General features: G+C 54.4%; 1 protein-coding gene across 1 annotated transcript in view; it reads right to left on the bottom strand.

Annotated features, from left to right (window-relative positions):
* Positions 1-228: 228 nt before the first annotated feature.
* Positions 229-17,260, bottom strand: part of RTN4RL1 (reticulon 4 receptor like 1) — a 63,198-nt gene continuing 46,166 nt past the window's right edge. The window contains exon 2 of the mRNA XM_079955753.1: positions 229-3,596. Within this exon, the coding sequence (XP_079811879.1) occupies positions 2,248-3,596 (1,349 nt within the window). The 3' untranslated portion in view covers positions 229-2,247. The remainder of the gene's footprint in view (positions 3,597-17,260) is intronic.

The raw sequence follows: 17,260 nt of genomic DNA, 5'->3' as shown, positions 1-17,260 counted from the left end.
TGGTCTGACTCTCATGAGGCACCTTCCTATGTTCCTGGACTGGTTCTTCCAGGAGCCTCAGCCACCTCTCCTGAGAAGCCCGGCCCTTGTGGGAACATCTCCTCCTTGCTGGGGTGGCGGGGCTGGTGATTCGGCGCATCCTTGCCTGACACAGCTCATGATGTACATGCTAGGGAGCATGCGCAACTTCTGGGGAAGGAAAGAGTGAGAGAAAGAGGCCACGACAGCTGGTTTTCAGACGTTTTCCTTTATTCCCCCCTCCCTGCACAGCCAGGGCAGGGCCTCCCCGGTAGTGGCCCAACTTAGAACAACAGAACGTGGCCACGATCCTGGCCGGGGGCTTGGGGAGGGGGACCCCTGTGGGCCCTGTGCACAGTGGGGTCACAGCTGGAAAGGGGAAGGGGCACGAATCAACTCCCACCAGCTCCCACCCCCCTCCCTGGGCACCCTTCCCAACAAGGCCTGGGTGCCCTGCCTGCTAGGCTGCTAAGAACAGGAGCCAGGGAGGGAGGGAGGAAGAGAGAGGGTGGCAGCCAAAAGGGTTAAGAGGCAGGACCCCCACCCCACCCCACCCCACCCTCTCTGTCGCTCAAGCACTGCTTGGCCATCCCCTGACCCTGCCTTATCCCCTTAAAAAATGGCTGTTTTCATTTTACTCTTTAAAAAAAGCCATGGGCAAATGGTCCCAAACGTGGTGTTTGTTCTCTGCCTTGCCTCCCTGCCCCAGATCCCGGCCCCTTCCCTAAGAGCTGCCAGGAGGGTCCTCTCCAAGGATGCCAGCAAGACCCTTGGACCTGGGGCTAACACTGTTGAGGACATGCTGCAGTCCTCCTCCTCCTCCTCCTCCTCTCCCTCTCCCCAGCTCCTGGGGTGTGGGCTATACTGACTGATTCTGGACACACACACCCAAAACTAGACCCCCTCCCTCCCTGGCAATTGGAGCATTTCACTTGCAAGCAATCGGGATGTTCCTGGCTCCCATCTCTCTCTCTCTCTCTCTCTCTCTCTCTCTCTCTCTCTCTCTCCCTTTCATATTGCATACAGATCCACAAAACTACATTTCAGTAGTGCTACGTTTCTACGTAAATTGGTCCCTGGTGGGCCCCCCCTTGCCCTCACCCCAACTCTCCCCCATCCCTCTCCCCCCAAGCCTTGTCCACTCCGGGGAGGTGTCTCTCCCAGCTGCCCACCCAAAGCCCTCCCGCCTGCAGACCCAGCCATAGTCCTCAGTTCCACAGGTCGGGGTGGGATCGGTCCTGGTTCCTTTTCTCCTGTGCGCAGTCTCCTCAATTCAGTTTATAAGCATTGTCATGGGACATGAATCTCGAGGGAGCTTGAAGGCCGAGGGAAAACTTGTGCATTGGGTTTTTTAAATTTTTATATGTGAACACAGACATTACAAAAAAGAAAAGGGCGGGGAAGAGAATTGCCCCTTTGCTTGGAAAGTTTGTTCAGAGTTCCCACCTCTCGGCTGCTGGCTGGCCTTTCCTTTGGTCTTGTTGGTGGCTGCCCAGCCCTGCCCAGGAGGGGAAGGATCCTGAGCCATCCAGCAACTTGGATATCTGTCCTCCAAGAAGCTCCCTGCCTGCTTTGGCCTGGAGCAGAAGGGGAGCGGAAAGGGGGCCTCGCAGGCAGTGTGGGGTGGGGTGCCCCATGGTCCAGGCTAGCCCTCTGTCCCAGAATCACAGAACTGCAGAGTTGGATACCAAGGGTCATCTAGTCCGACCCATTGCAATGCAGGGATCACATCGGCTTAGTTGGTGTGGTCCTGACAGGAGCTGCGGCGACTCCATTTTTGTAATCCTGGCAGGGTGGGGTATATGCGCCTCCCTCTTTCTCGCAATTCAGCAGGATTTCTCAGGGAGCAAAGCAGTTGTCCAGTAGTTGCTAACCGAGGATTTGCTCCTGGGCCCTGGGTTCAGGAGAGGAGGGTGGGGCGGGGGCGGGGGTGGGGAGTTCCTTCCCGTGGGTGCTCTGTTGGGGCCATCGGTGGCGAGCGTGTGGGATATTGCTTGTAATTCCATCCTGCGGGCGCGAAGGAAGTGCCTGCCTGCCCGCTCGCCCGCCCTGCACGGTCCGCACCTACAATCCCCCATTGCCGGCCATGGGCGGGGGGCCTTGGAGAAGGCCCAGGAGGGGGCCTACCTTGCTGCTGCCAAACCCCCAGGCAGGAAAAAGGGGGAGGAGTCGGAGTCACAGCGCTGGGGCTCCAGAGACCAGTGGCGGCTCAGCGTGGCTCCTCCGCGGTCAGCGGATGATCACCGCCAAGGCCAGCACCCCGGCCAGCAGGGCAGCCTGCAGGGCCCCCACAGCCCTGGCCCTGGCCCCAGTCCCGTGCACCCCACCCCCTGCTGCCTGCTGGACCCCGCTGGGGGGCTGCAGAGATGTCCGATGGCACTTCCCCTTTGGCTTGGGCAGCAGGCCCAGGCCGGGGGACTTGTGTTCGTAGTCCGCCCCCTCGCTCTCCTTCCAGGGCCCGGCCGGCTTGGTGGTGCGGTTACGGCTCTTGGTGCAGTTCTTGCCGGGCTTCCGGTAGCCGGGGCGCTGCTGCTGCCCCGGGCGCTGCTCCCCTGGCCGCCCTTTGCCCTTCTCCGTGGAGGAGTGGAGCGGTGGGTGGTCTCCGGGGGGCGCCCTGTCAGCCGACGGCGGGAAGCGCACCCCGTTCACCTGGTGGTGCAGCGACTCGGAGGCCGCGCAGCCCCGGAAGCTGTCCGCCGTCAGCTCCTTCAAGTCCAGGCCGCGCAGCTTCTCTGGGAACTCGCAGACGGCGCTGGAGCTGGAGCCCCGGAAGCGGCGCAGCCACTCCCAGAGCGACTGGGCACGGCAGCCGCAGTGCCAGGGGTTGCTGTTGAGGCGCAGGTACTCCAAGGCCTCCAGGTGGGCCAGGGCCTCCCCCGGCAGCTCGGAGAGGCTGTTGTTGAAGAGGAAGAGCAAGGTGAGTCGCCGCAGGTCGTGGAAGGCTCCCCGGTGGATGCTCTGCAGCTGGTTCTGGTGGAGGAGCAGCCGGTCCAGGTTGACCAGCCCCCGGAAGGTGTTCTGGTGGAGGCTCCAGAGCCGGTTGCCGTGCAGGAAGAGGTGGCTGAGGTTGACAAGGTCGACGAAGAGGTCATCGTGCAGGTAGCCCAGCCGGTTGTCCTGCAGGTAGAGGTACTGCAGGTTGTGGAGACCGGAGAAGATGCCACTGGGCAGGGAGCTGAGGCCGCACTTGTAGAGGTGCAGGGCGTGCAGGCGGCTGAGGCCCTGGAAGGTCTTGGCCGACAGCTCCTGCAGGTTGGGGTTGTCGCCCAGGTCCAGCTCCTCCAGGTGGGAGAAGCCGCGGAAGGCGTTTGGGTCCACGAAGGTGACGTTGTTGGAGTAGAGCCAGAGGGTGACCAGCGAGGGGCTGAAGTGGCCGCGCAGCAGCAGGGAGATCTGGTTGTTCTGCAGGAAGACCCTCTCGCTGTCCTCGGGGATGCCCTCCGGGATGGCGAGGAAGTTGTGGGACTGGCAGCTGACGGTCATGGGGGACGGGTAGCAGACGCAGTCTGTGGGGCAGCCGCCCGAAGAGGGGAGCTCCAGAGCCAGCAGAAGCAGCAGGGAGAGCTCCAGGCAGCTCCCTGCAAGAGGAGAGAGAGGAGGAGAGACATCAACAGGGTGGACTCTGCAATCAGAGACACAGAACTGCAGTCGGGAGGGAACCTAAGGGTCATCTAGCCCAACCCCTGCAATGCAGGAATCTCAGCATCCATGACAGAGGGCCATTCAACCTCTGCTTAAAAATCACCAAGGAAGGAGAGTCCACCATCTTCCAAGGCCCCACCTGCTTGCAGTGCATATCCAGGCAGAGAAGGAGAACCTCTACGGTCAGCTCTGGCCGTGGGCTGTGCCCCACTGAGCTACTAAAGGGCCAGAGCCCCTGCTTGGCATGCGGAAGGTCCCAGATTCAACCCCTCAACAGCATCTCCGGGGTGTGTGTGTGTGTGTGTGTGTGTGTGTGTGTGCTGGGAGGGGCAAACTTGTGCCTGAAAATCTGGAAAGCCGCTGCCAGTCAGTGTGGACAATACTAAGTGGGCCAAGGTTTTGGCAAGGCAGGCCTTTCTCTGTATGTGTATGCTTTACTAAGCCTGCAGCCCTGTGAAACTCTTCTGTCTGCCTGCAAACAATACAATTGAAAGCACATGGCTCTCCCGCCCCCCCCCCCGCCCATCCTAGGAACTGCAGTTTGTTATGGGTGCTGGGAGTTGTAGATCTGCGAGGGGTAAATGGCAGTTTTGGGGGGTTCATTCACATGCAGTGAAGCTGAAGACTCAGGACATGTGGAAGGAAGTCCTCCTTCACGCAGTGTGACTGTGGAACTCCCTCCCACAGTAGGCAGGGATGGTCACCAATAGAGATGGCTTTAAAAGAGGATCAGACAAATCCATAGAGGAGAAGTCTTTGTGGAGGGCTCCTGGCCAGGTCTTTCTTTCCCCATGGTCAGAGGCAACTGTGCTTCTGCGTTCCAGTTCCTGGAAACCCCAGCAGGGCCAAGACTTGCTCTCAGGCTCAAATCCTGCTTTCGGGTATTTGCTTGGCCTCTGTGAGAACAGGATGCTGGACTAGATGGGCCACGGGCCTGATCCTGGAGGGAAGTTCTGGTGTTAATTTACATGTTTGGGCTGAGTGGCAGGGCTGGCACCACGCAAGAAGCACCCCTGCCAGCCTGGCTTCGTGCCCAGCCCCCCTCCCCCCTTCTGTGGCACCCCCTGCCCCGTGGCCAGCCTGCCCAGCCACGGGTGCCCACAAGCCACAGCTCCTCTTTCCAAGTGGCCTCTTGGGCATTGCATTCCCGAATATTGCCAGAGAAACGGGATCAAGGCCAGAGCAGCCCCCCTCCTGCCGCCATTCATTATTTATGCTCTGAAATATTAATGCCCTGCCCTTTGCCAAGTGGCACCAGGGTTGCCATAGCATCCGACTGCTCAAGATGCTCCAGAGCACTCCTAATTGCCATTTGGGTTTTTAAAATTTTGTGGTGCGCGCATATATATATATATATATATATATATATATATATATATATATATCTACTTAAAGACAGCCAGGTGAAGCCTCCCAGAAAACTGAGAGGCTGAAAAGTCTGTGTGTGTGTGTGTGTGTGTGTGTGTGTGTGTGTGTGAGAGAGAGAGAGAGAGAGAGAGAGAGGGGGGTGGGGTGGGGTGGGATGTCCTGGGCTTTTCCGTAACTCTCAGCACAGAGTTAAACTGTGGAACTCCATCCCACAGCAGGCAGTGATGCCCACCGACCCAAATGTCTTTATTTATTTTTATCTTTTTGAATTTGCATTTTATTTATTTGTTAACATTATTACGTTACATCGGTAAACGTTGTCATATTACATTACAGGACTTACAATAATATACTGTAATTTCCAACATGTATACAAAAATTATATACAAATTTTATATACCTAGAAAGAAAATGAAACAAAAAAGAAAGAACAAAGAGAAAAAACAAAAACAAATCCCCCCCAAATCATATACATACCAACACACTAGACTTCCTGTCTTTCCTGTTGTATATTTCCTTTTTACAAAGGAATGTAATCTTATTATTGTATATTTCTTTACATATTATCTAATACATTCCTATATCAATATGTGCTCTTAGTCTTATTTCTCAACTCAGTTTCACTCCAATGTCAATCAAATGATAGCATAGATAGCGAACCTTTACTGTATTTTTGAACATATGTTTTCCATAATTTTTTGTTTTGAATTGCCTTTCAGGATATTTGTTAACTGCACCATTTCAACCAATTCTTGTAGCTTGTAATCAACCCTTTCAAAGGATATTGGACGCATTCGTGAGGGAGAGCAGGGCGACTGATGGTTCCTAGCCCTGATGACTCAACCCTGCCTGCACAAGTCAGAGGCAGCGGCCCTTCTGAATGCCCGTGGCCACAGGAGGGGAGAGTTCGAATCCTGATTGGGGGTTTCTCATAATGGACACCTGGTTGGCCACTGTGTGAACAGGAGCCTGGACCGGATGGGCCATGGGACTAACCCAGCAGCCTCTTCTTACTGAAAGCACAAGAGGGGTTCTCCCCCTCCTCATTCAATCTCGCAACAACCCTGAGAGGTAGGTCAGGCTGAGAGGCAGGCCCTCATCTGACACTAACCACTACACCGCACAGTCTTTCAGGAAGATACATGCTTGCAGTGGCCAACAGCACCCTTGAAAAGCATGCCAGCTTCTTCCTGTTCTCCAGGGAGCTAGTGCCCGTCCCAGGCCACAGTTTCCCTCTCACGGAGGAGGGCAGGCCCTCTTTTTCCGCCCGGAGCCCAGAGAGCAGAGGCAGGCAGGCAGCTTGTCCTTCCGCATCAGGCATTCCCGGCTCTGGTGCAAGCAGGCACAGAAAGCGATGCACTCGCTGGTGTGAGAGCGCCTGCTCCCAGCCCTTCAGGCCTGCTCTGCGTGGAGCTGTAACACAATCTTGGAGAGGCAAGTCAGGCGCGCACACCGCCCCGCCTGCCCGCCCCCCCCCCCCCGAAGACACAGGCCTCTTCCTCTCCTCCGGCTGGGTGTGTGTGTGTGTGTGTGTGTGTGTGTGTCTTCCTTCTGCACCCAAGATCCCTGCGCGGTTCCCTCCGCCTCTGCCTCCCCCCCCCCCAGCCCAGGGCTGCACAGACAGCGAAGCCGCGCTTTTAAAAAACCCACATTCCCTGCCAAGGAGAAGCCGAAAATCCAGAGCAAGTTATGCAAAGTAGGCCGCCGCGATGCGCATTGATGTGCTTATCATTTTACATAATTTATTCTTCTGTGGCCAGAAACAAGCCTCCTCCTTCTTCTCCTGGCTTCCCTGTACTTTTGTTTTCCCTGCCACCATGAGGGCTAGAAGATTGCCACCTTGAAATGTTTTTTTTAAGCAGGTAAGCAAGCTGAGATCTTTGAGACGCCAACTCCTCCTTCGTTACTTGTTTCTCTGTGCTTGGTGATAATTGAGAGTTGGCCATCGGAGGAGGACTCTGGGGGACCCAGGTATCCTGGCAATGAGCAGCAGCCTCTGTCCCTGCAGAATCTCTGGCACCTAAGACAAGAAACTGCAGAGGAGGAGGAGACCGAGACACGGGGTGAAATTGCTCTTGAACCAGCGAAACTGTCTCAGAAGTCCCTCTGGCTCAGGAATACCTGCACTGACTGGCAGCATCTTCCCCAGCCCGACCTAGAGATGCCAGCAATTGAACCAGGGGGCCTTCTGCATGCCAAGCAGCTGTTCTTGGAACTGAGCAGTGGTCCTTGCCCGCCTCATAGCACGTCAAACTGCTTGTTCAGCTAGGCCAGTATTGTCTCCTCTGGCTGGCAGGGGCTCCAGTAAAGAGGAAGAGGCCTTGCCTGCCACCTGCCAGTGGAGGCTGCCCTTGTGGCCTGGGACACATTCTGCATGCCAAGCAGCTGTTCTGGCACTGGTTTAGGGCCCTTTCCTTAAAAGTAAACTAGGACTCGGGACTTGTGGTTCTGAATGAAGGGCTGCTTTCAGGAGGGAAACAGGAAGCTGCTGGGGTTTGGGCCTGGCACCTTCTGCATGTGAAGCACGTGTTCTCGGCTTCTGGGCTGGGGCCCTTCCTTCAGATGCAGAGAGCTCTCTTTGTCTCCCCATCAGGCAGAGGAGGGGAGCCTTTTAACCTGCCTCCTGACCCTTTTAAATGGGAGGCGCCTGGGGGGATGGGCACTGGGGCCTTCTGCATGCCAAGCAGGGGCTGGATTCTCCTCAGTCTCTCCTCTCTCCCAGGAACACATGCACAGGGCTGCAGATTCTAGAGATGCCACACTGCCCTGCCAGTCTCTGGGTTCTGTGGGGTTTGAGCCAGTGTTGCCGCTGCCCCTCCTCCCCAGGCACAATTCCTCTCTCCTTTTTTCCTGCCCCCGGAGAGCAGTGTCTCCCCCCAGCACCCTGCTCTCCCTCTCCCCCCCCCCAGCTTCCCCTCCTCACTCAGGTCTGCCTCCCAAGCCTGTCCGAATTGCACCCCACGTGACTCTTCTAATTGGGCACTAATTAGGCATTGCTTAATGGATGCTTGAAATCATTTATCTCTGGCTCTGGACAGCCAGGAGCGCCGCCTCCCTCGTTAGGACTCTCCCTCGTTAGGAGACTCTACTACAGGGATGTGCTCAGTGGGGGGGGGAGGAGGACCCCCCTTCCCTTGCTCTCTCTCCTTCCTGGGGTGCCAGCCTGGCCGGGAGGAGCAGATGCAGAAGCAGAAGGTTCCTTTTCAGGGCCCTGGGAAGGCACATCTGGGAGATGAGGGGTTTGCAGATGGGCCAAAGCAGCAGTCCCAGATGTAGGGTGCATATGCATGCATGCATGCACAGGGAATGGGGTCTCCTTCTCCTTAACCAGCTGCAGCATGCCAGGGCAGTTCATGAGCCACCTGAGGAGGAGGAGGAAAGCCCACCTTGTGAGCAGATAGGGGTGCTTGGCGGCCTGCATCACAGGGCTGGTGCTACCTTCCCCTCACAGGGGCAGCTACTGGTTCTGAATACCAGTTGAGCTGCTGGAAACCACAGTGAGCACCTGTTTGGCCACTGTGAGGACAGGACGCTGGACTAGACAGGCCACTGGGCTGATGCAGCAGGTCTATTGTGATAGCAGAACCTCCATGCCCAGGAACAGTCTACCTCCAGATGGCAGGTCATGGGAGAATGCTGTTGCCCTCAAGTCCTGCTTGTGGACTTCCTGTTGAGGCTACTGTGAGAACAGGAGGCTGGACTGGACAGAGGCCCTTTGGCCTGATCCAACAGCCTCTTCTGATTATGCTCTCCCCGTGCGTGATGCTGGGCACAGGCCTTGGAGATGCAGCTCCTCCCTCCCTCCCTCCTCAAAAGCACCTGGCCCAGCTCTAGGGATGGTCTCCATGGGGCAGTCCCTGCAGAGGCCAGGCAGCAGCAGCAGCAACCGCCTCTGCCTTGTTTACAGCTCAGCAGAGAGTTTGCAGCTCCTGGCCACTTTGGGCTGGGCAGAGCTCCAGCACAACAGGGGGGTTGAGAGAGAGTGGCAAAGGCGCCCATGGGGCAGCTGGGGGGCTAGTGCAGCCTCCAGTCAGCCAGGTGGGCCTCTCTGCCCCAGGACAGACTCCAAAAGCTGCCTTAGTAGGCATCATTGAGCTCAGTGTTGTCAGCACTGGCTGGCAGCAATGCTTCCCCCCCCGCCCCTCCTCTCTGCAGGGTCTACGGCTGGGGTCTTCCCCAGACCTGCCTGGGTGGGACATAAGCTCAGCATCGCTCTCTGCCCATCGGCACCCTCGTTTTCCTTAGCGGGAGGAGTCAGAGTAAGTGGGCCTGCGGTGTCGACTCAATTAATCAATCAGGTTTAATTGGCTTTGGGAAAACCCTTCCCGTCAATTAATCCCCACTCGGCCATCGAGCTCTTAGGTTGTGATATTGGGCCAGCCCCTGCCTCTCTCAGCCTAACCTACCTCACAGGGTTGTTGTGGGAAAGGGGGAGAGCCATGCATACTGCCTGGAGCTCCTTGGGGGGAAAGGTGGGATGCAGATGCAATCAATCAATCAACCAATCAATCAAAAATAAATAAATGAATAAATAAATAAGTAAATAAATAAATAAATAAATAAATAAATAAATGTCCCTGATTAGTCAGTCTCTTTGTGAATGTATCACCACAAACTCGCTCACACATCCTGTTTTTCGTACAAGTGGTTCTAAGAGCTGCTGGCAGCCCATGTTTTCACGAAAGAAGCCTTCTACCTCCCCTTAGTCCCAGGAGGGAATCTCTCTCCGGTGGCAGCAAAGAGGAGGTCGGCTGGAGGCCTCTGAATACCCATTGCTGGGATCCGCAGGAGGGGAGAGTGCTGCGCTCAGGCCCTGCCAGCTTGTGGGCTTCCCTCTGGGGCCCCCGTGGGACCAGACCGGCCACTTGGCTCTGATCGAGATGCGGGACAATTCTTACGTTCTCTCAAGGTGAAATCTGTACAGATTTCAGCTGATGGATGGGTGGTCTGGGAAGAACCGAAGAAGAGCCTGCTGGATTAGGCCAAAGGGGCTCATCCAGCCCAGCTGGCTGCTCTCACAGCGGCCAACCAGGTGCACATTTTGGGAAACCTACAAGCAAGACGTGAGCACAAGACCCTCCCTGTCCGCAGACTATCTCGCCAGAGTGGTGCATGCTCTGGTTATCTCCCACTTGGACTACTGCAATGCACTCTACGTGGGGCTACCTTTGAAGGTGACCCAGAAACTACAACTAATCCAGAATGCGACAGCTAGACTGGGGACTGGGAGCGGCTGCCAAGACCACATAACACCGGTCTTGAAAGACCTACATTGGCTCCCAGTACATTTCTGAGCACATTTCAAAGTGTTGGTGCTGATCTTTAAGGCCCTAAACAGTCTCGGCCTGAAGACCAGAAGGAGCATCTCCACCCCCATCATCCATCCCGGATGCTGAGGTCCAGCTCTGAGGGCCTTCTGGCGGTTCCCTCCCTGCGAGAAGCAAGGTTACAGGGAACCAGGCAGAGGGCCTTCTTGGTGGTGGCACCTGCCCTGCGGAACGCCCTCCCCTCAGATATCAAAGAAGTAAACAACTACCGTATTTTTCACTCTATAAGACGCATCAGACCACAAGACGCACCTAGTTTTTGGAGGAGGAAAACAAGAAGAAGAAAAATTCTGAATCTCAGAAGCCAGAACAGCAAGAGGGATCGCTGCACAGTGAAAGCAGCAATCCCTCTTGCTGTTCTGGCTTCTGGGATAGCTGCGCAGCCTGCATTCGCTCCATAAGACGCACACACATTTCCCCTTACTTTTTAGGAGGGAAAAAGTGAGTCTTAAAGAGCAAAAAATACGGTATCTGATGTTTAGAAGACATCTGAAAACAGCCCTGTTTAGGGAAGTTTTTAATGACTGATGTTTTAATGTATTTTTAATCTTTTGTTGGAAGCTGCCCAGAGTGGCTGGGGAAACCCAGCCAGACAGGCGGGGTATAAATAATAAATTTATTATTATTATTATTACTGTATTATTATTATTATTATTATTATTATTATTAGTATTATTCTCTCCTCCTGTGGTGGCGGTGGAGCAGAGCCCTCATGGGTAGCAGCCACAGATAGTGCTATCCTCCTCCACGAATTTGTCCCAACCTCTTTTAAAGCCATCTAGGTTGGTGGCTATCACTACTTCCTGCAGGTGTGAGTTCCACAGATGAACACTGCCCCGTGTGAACAAGTCCTTCCTTTGGTCTCTCCTGAATCTTCCCACATGCAGTTTCATTGGATGCCCCGTTGTTCTAGTGTTACGAGAAGGAAACTCTCCTCTGGCCGCTTTCTGCGTGCTTCTTACTCACCTGTTTCCCTAATGTGCCAGCCTTCTGTTTGGGGGATCCTAGTAGGGGTATCTCTGCATTGGCCCCAAGCTTCTCCTGCTGCCTGATTGGGGAAGGAGGACCCCCCGCCAGCTGCCTGGAATCTGCCTGCCAGAGTCCGGGGTCTCCGTGTGGCCTGAAGATGTGGAGCCTATGCGCCCTCCTCCCTCCTTCCCTCTCGCCTCGCAAAGCGGCGTCATAAATAACTGACAGATCCCAGCTGTTTGGAATTATAGTTTCTGATAGAGTGACAGCTGCTTCCAATCCCCCAGTAATCGCCCCGGCAGTTTCTGGAACATAAAAATCACGGGAGATAATTTTGTCTTTGCATAATTTGGTTAGGCAAGCTGTGGCTTTAATGGCAATTATGACCTTAAAGGCAGAAGGGGTGGGCTCTGGGGCCACCAACCTACTTGCCTTGTTTGTCCCGGGGGAAACATCAGGACTATTTAATGGCGGTGGGGGGGGGGAACCCCCCTTTTGCCCAACTGAGTCTGAATAGCCTTGGAATCCAGGGATTCCCTGTCCAGGAGAAAGGCTGTTCTGGGTTTGCCTGTGAGGGCAGGAAAATGGGTCGGAGGGGCGGGGAGCCCCTTTCACCCCATTCCAGGAGCACCATGCCAGAGACAAGGGAGGGAGCAGCCATGGAGGTGACCCTTAACCTTTGTACCGTAGGCCACGTTCTGGACGCGCAAAAGTCAGAGGTTGATCCTGGGGGCTGCCGTTGGTGTGGACGTGCAGCACGAGAGCAGACAGGATGAGGCCTTATCAGCACCTGGGCTCAGAGATCCTCACTGGTTGCGGCTTCACTACCAGCTCAAGTCCAAGGAGTTACTATTAGTATAGAGAGCTCTTAACAACTTGGGACCAGCTTGCTTGCAGGATCGCTTTGTCCCACACGTGACCATTTGTCCACTTTGATTGGCAGAAGCCACAAGACGCCTCTTCCACATCTGTAAGAACTTGATCAATTAGTGTGGCAGCCCCTACACTATGGAACTCCCTGCTGATTGAGAATATTTCATTCTCTTGCTAAGTATGCTGCTTTAAATGCACATTTTATACTTGACTTCCTTTGGTAATGTTTTAATTTGATTTTTTTTGGTTAACTTTGCTGTGTTAAATGTGCATTCTGTAGTTGACCTCCTTTGCAACATTTTATTTTGAAATCTTTAAGATGATATTTTAGTTTCCTGTTAATTATGTTGCCTTGAATGTATACTTGGATGTTTTAATGCATTGTAAACCGCTTTGAGATTTTTTCCCTTAAAAATATAAAGTGGCATAAACATGAAGTGAATAATAAGGTGCCTTTCTGCATTCTTTTTGGCTCCTCCTTAAAAAACAACTCTTGTTTAGACAAGCCTGTCTGGAAAGCTGATGCAAGTTTTGATCTGTTTTTTGTCTATGGTAAACTTTTCAAAGGTCTTAAATTATTGTGGTTAATTCTTTTTACTGGTAATTTTGTTTTTTAAAATCTTTTTGGTAAATAGCTTTGAGGTTGTTTTTGTTTTTTAATAATCAAGCAGTGTGTACATTTTATTAAATAAATAATTATATTAAGAAGAGATTGATACATGCTCCCGAATTTTGAGGCACCCAAGCCCCACTCTGCACACCTGCAACATCCATGCCCAGTTATGGGCGCTGCTCTTTCCAGAAGGTGTGTTGCTTCAGAGAAAGGCAGTCGAGGTGGAAAGCAATTCTTAGGCTGACAGGATTAGCCCCCCCCCACCTTCAATAGCACAGACAGGGGGTGCTGAGGCTGGGCATGTGGCTGTTTTGTGATTCGGTGTTGGGCGGCAAGGTTTGAACGTGGGACCCTTCCTGGCTTGAGGTCTATAAGCTGGGGAAACTCAGCCAGATGGGCGGGGTATAAATAATAATTAAATAATAATAAGCCCCTATGCCACATATGTCAGCATCTTAAAAAGCAGAGACATCACCTTGCCGACAAAGGTCCGTATAGTTAAAGCTATGGTTTTCCCAGTAGTGATGTATGGAAGTGAGAGCTGGACCATAAAGAAGGCTGATTGCCGAAGAATGGATGCTTTTGAATTCTGGTGCTGGAGGAGACTCTTGAGAGTCCCATGGACAGCAAGAAGACCAAACCTCTCCATTCTGAAGGAAATCAGCCCTGAGTGCTCACTGGAAGGACAGAACCTGAAGCTGAGGCTCCAATACTTTGGCCACCTCATGATAAGAGAAGACTCCCTGGAAAATACCCTGATGTTGGGAAAGATGGAGGGCACAAGGAGAAGGGGACGACGGAGGACGAGATGGTTGGACAGTGTTCTCGAAGCTACCAGCATGAGTTTGACCAAACTGCGGGAGGCAGTGGAAGACAGGAGTGCCTGGCGTGCTCTGGTCCAGGGGGTCACGAAGAGGCGGACAGGACTAAACAACTAAACAACAACATGCCACACCAGCTCCAGGCAGGCAGTGCTTTGAGCAAGACCAGGAGACAGACATAAGACCCTCAGAAGAGCCTGCAGGATCAGGCCAGTGGCCCATCTAGCTCAGGATCCTGCTCTTCCAGTGGCCAGGTGCCCAAAACGAAAACCCGGCAAGCAGGACCTCACTGCCTCCACCGATGGAGAACGGGGCCATTCTGGTTGGCAGCCACAGACGCCCCACAAATGCGCTCCGGGCTGCCTCAGGACTCTGGGTGGGTGAAGAAGGGGACCCTCTCTCTTGCCGAATGCCAAAGCTCCCCCTTGCCAGTGGCGAGGGACCTGGAGCGCGCGGGGGCCTCATCCTGTGTCCAACCCCGCTGGGAGGAAGCAAGGAGAGTTGGTGTGGGGAGAAGGACAGGGAGGGGGCGCCGTCTTCCCAAGGTCGTCCTGAGGCTCCTCCCGCCCCCACCCGCTTCAGCTTGCCACTTATTGCAGTTTTAAAGCCAGCCATAAATCCCATACTGTAATAATGGGGAAAATCAATAGTGCAGGCTGAAACTCAAGCTTCCTCTTGCCTGGCCCAGGACCTCCCCTCGGGGCCCTTCCTTGGACCCAGACAAATGAACGCCGGTGGACGGATTAGCCTCCACTCCGGGCTTGGCCTTCCGGGGGGGGGGGAATGGGAGGGCCTGTCAGTTGGCTGGGGCGATTTCTTCCCAGGGCTTTCTTTCCTCGCCACCAGCTCTCTCCCCCCCCCCCCCGCCAACCGCATTCTTTCAATCTCAAGGATGAAGTTACCAAGGAGAGGCGCTTCCGCAGGAGACCATCTCCCTCCTTGCTCCGCTCGGGGACATCGGGGCGCCAGGAAGGGGACACTGGGCGAGTCAGAGGAGGAGCCTCGACTCCATTCCCGCAGCTCCTGGCCCACCCTGGCCTCCTGTCGGCCGGCCTGGGACCTTTGCGACAGTCGGAAAGGTCGATGGACAGGTAGCCCGGCCCTGCTCTGCACGTGGAAGGACTGTGGTGCATTTAAGGCAAGCATGCAGCTTCATAAGAATATAAGGCGAGCCTGCGGGATGAGGCCAGGGGCCCATCTGGTCCAGCATCCTAGTCTCACAGCGGCTGATAGAGCAGTTGGTTAGAGTGGGATGCTGATAACGCCAAGGTTGCGGGTTTAATCCCCATAAGGGACAGCTGCATTTTCCTGCACTGCAGGGGGTTGGACTGGATGACCCTCAAGGTCCCTTCCAACTCTATGATACCAGCAGATGCCCCAGTGGGAAACCTCCAAACAAGATCTGAGCACAAGAGCATCTCTGCCCTCATGTGGTTTCCAGCAACTGGGATTCAGATCCAACTGTGGAGGCAGAGCATCAGTAGCCCACCCCCCTCCATAAATTCATCTAAGCCTCTTTCAAAGCCATCCACTTTAGTGGCCATCCCTGCCTCCTGTGGGAGGGAGTTCCATAGTTTAACACTGTGCTGCATTAATACGTCCTTCCTTTTATCTCTCCTGAATCTTCCAGTACTACTACTACTACTACTACTACTAATAATAAATTTATTATTTGTACCCCACCCATCTGGCTGGGTTTCTCCAGCCACTCTGGGAGGCTTCCAACAAAGATTAAAAATACATTAAAATGTCACACATTAAAAACTTCCCTGAACAGGGATGTCAGCTTCACAGGATGTCCATGCCCCTATCATTTACCCCTCTCTGAGCAGCAGCCCCCATAACAGACTGTGGTTCTTGGGGTCCTTTGGAGAAACCATGTGCTTTAGACCTATGGCTTGTGCGCAGACAGTAGGGTTGCACAGGGTTGCCTGCAGCCTTTGATAAAAATGCACACGCCAAGAAGTTCTACCTTGCCAAAACCTTGGCCCACCTAGTACTGTCCACACTGACTGGCAGCAGCAGAACTCCAGATTTCCAGGCACAACATTGTCTCCTGCAGCCCTTGCTGGAGATGCCGTTGGGGGTTGAATCTGGGACCTTCTGCATGCAAAGCAGGCGTCCTTCCCTGCTGAGCTGCTGTGCCTCTCTTGGAAGGGCCAGCAACAGGCTGCCACTGGCATGGGCAGGCAGAAACACCCAGGGCCTTAACCGCCTCTGACATTGAAAGGGAGCTAATGCAAGGAGCCAGCCGCCCCCAGCGCTGCCAGCAAGAGGAAGCATCTTACAGGCATCTATGCGGGGCTGGGGGGGGGTTGGGAGCAGGGAGCAGAGCCTCCCCCCATCACATCTTTCCTGACGGCTGGCTGGGGGCAGGTGGGGCAGGGTCAGCCAGTAGCCTCCTTTGCCCCCTCAAGCTGCCTGGGAACCCAGCCCCCACAAGGCCAGGCGCTCTTATGAGAGCCAGCAGATGCCTGCTCCTCAAAAACAAATTAGCACCGATCCACCTGGCTGTCTAAGCAGCCATTGGGGAATGTGCACGGAAGGAGAGTAATGGCTCTTCCGGCAGGTTCATCCGCTCGCTCCTGCTCCCACCCCGGCAGAGGCTGCAGCCGAGAGGATGTGGGCCTTCATAGCAGGGGGCAGCGGTCTGCCTTGGCCCCCGGGTGGAGAGCATCTGCCTCTGAGGGCTCTGCTCTCCTGCTACATCTGACAGAAAAAAGCCCTGCCCTGCCCCACCTCTTGCCTCCTCTCCCCACCTCTGCTCTTTCGAAAGGGTCTGCAGCTCAGTGGGTGGAGCACATGCTTGGCATGCAGAATGCCCCCAGGGACGCTGAGAGAAAGGCTCCCTTCCGAAACCCTGCAGAGCCCCTTCTCCTTTAGTGTGGACGGTACTGAGCCAGATGAGCCAGCTGTCAGGGCAAGACCCGCTGCAAATTGGCCTCCATTCAGAACCAAGAGGACTGGAATCTTGGTTTCTTTTAGGGAAGGGAAGGGGAAATCCAGCCCAGCCCCCGTGCAATGCAGAAATCATGGCTGAAATACCCCTGACAGGTGGCCACCCAACCTCTGCTTAAAAACCTCTAAGGAAAAGGAGACCAGCACATCCTGAGGGAGTCCGTTCTGCTGTCAAACCATCAGAAAGTTCTTCCTAATGTTTAGTTTCTTGAAGATTAAATCCTTTGGTTCAGGTCCTCCCCTCTGGAGCAGCGGAAAACAAGCATGCTCCCTCTTCCATGTGAGAGATCTTGAGGTACAGTCGTACCTTGGAAGCTGAACACCTTGGCACCTGAACAAATTGGCTCCAAAGCGATTGAAACCCGGAAGGGAGTGTTCCGGTTTTTGAACTTTTTCGGAAGCCAAACGTCCAGCGCGGCTTCCAATTGGCTGCAGGATGCTCCTGCGGCCAATAGGAAGTCGTGCTTTGGTTTTCAAACAGCCTCCCAGAATGCATTCTGTTTGAAAACCAAGGTACCACTGTAGTGAGAGGAGACTTGAGGTGGTCACCTTTAATCTCCTCTTCTCCAGGCTAAACATCCCCAACTCCCTCAATCGAGGCTTTGTCTCCTCTGTCACCTCTCTGCTCTGCAGAAATACTCGGCTGGCGGTGAGCAGGGCAGGGCCTTTTT

Source organism: Podarcis cretensis (genome assembly GCF_951804945.1).
Source record: "Podarcis cretensis genome assembly, chromosome: 15".
In the NCBI taxonomy this organism is placed as follows: Eukaryota; Metazoa; Chordata; class Lepidosauria; order Squamata; family Lacertidae; genus Podarcis; species Podarcis cretensis.
Note: the sequence above shows the minus strand (reverse complement) of the source record. Positions and strands in the feature narration are given on the sequence as shown.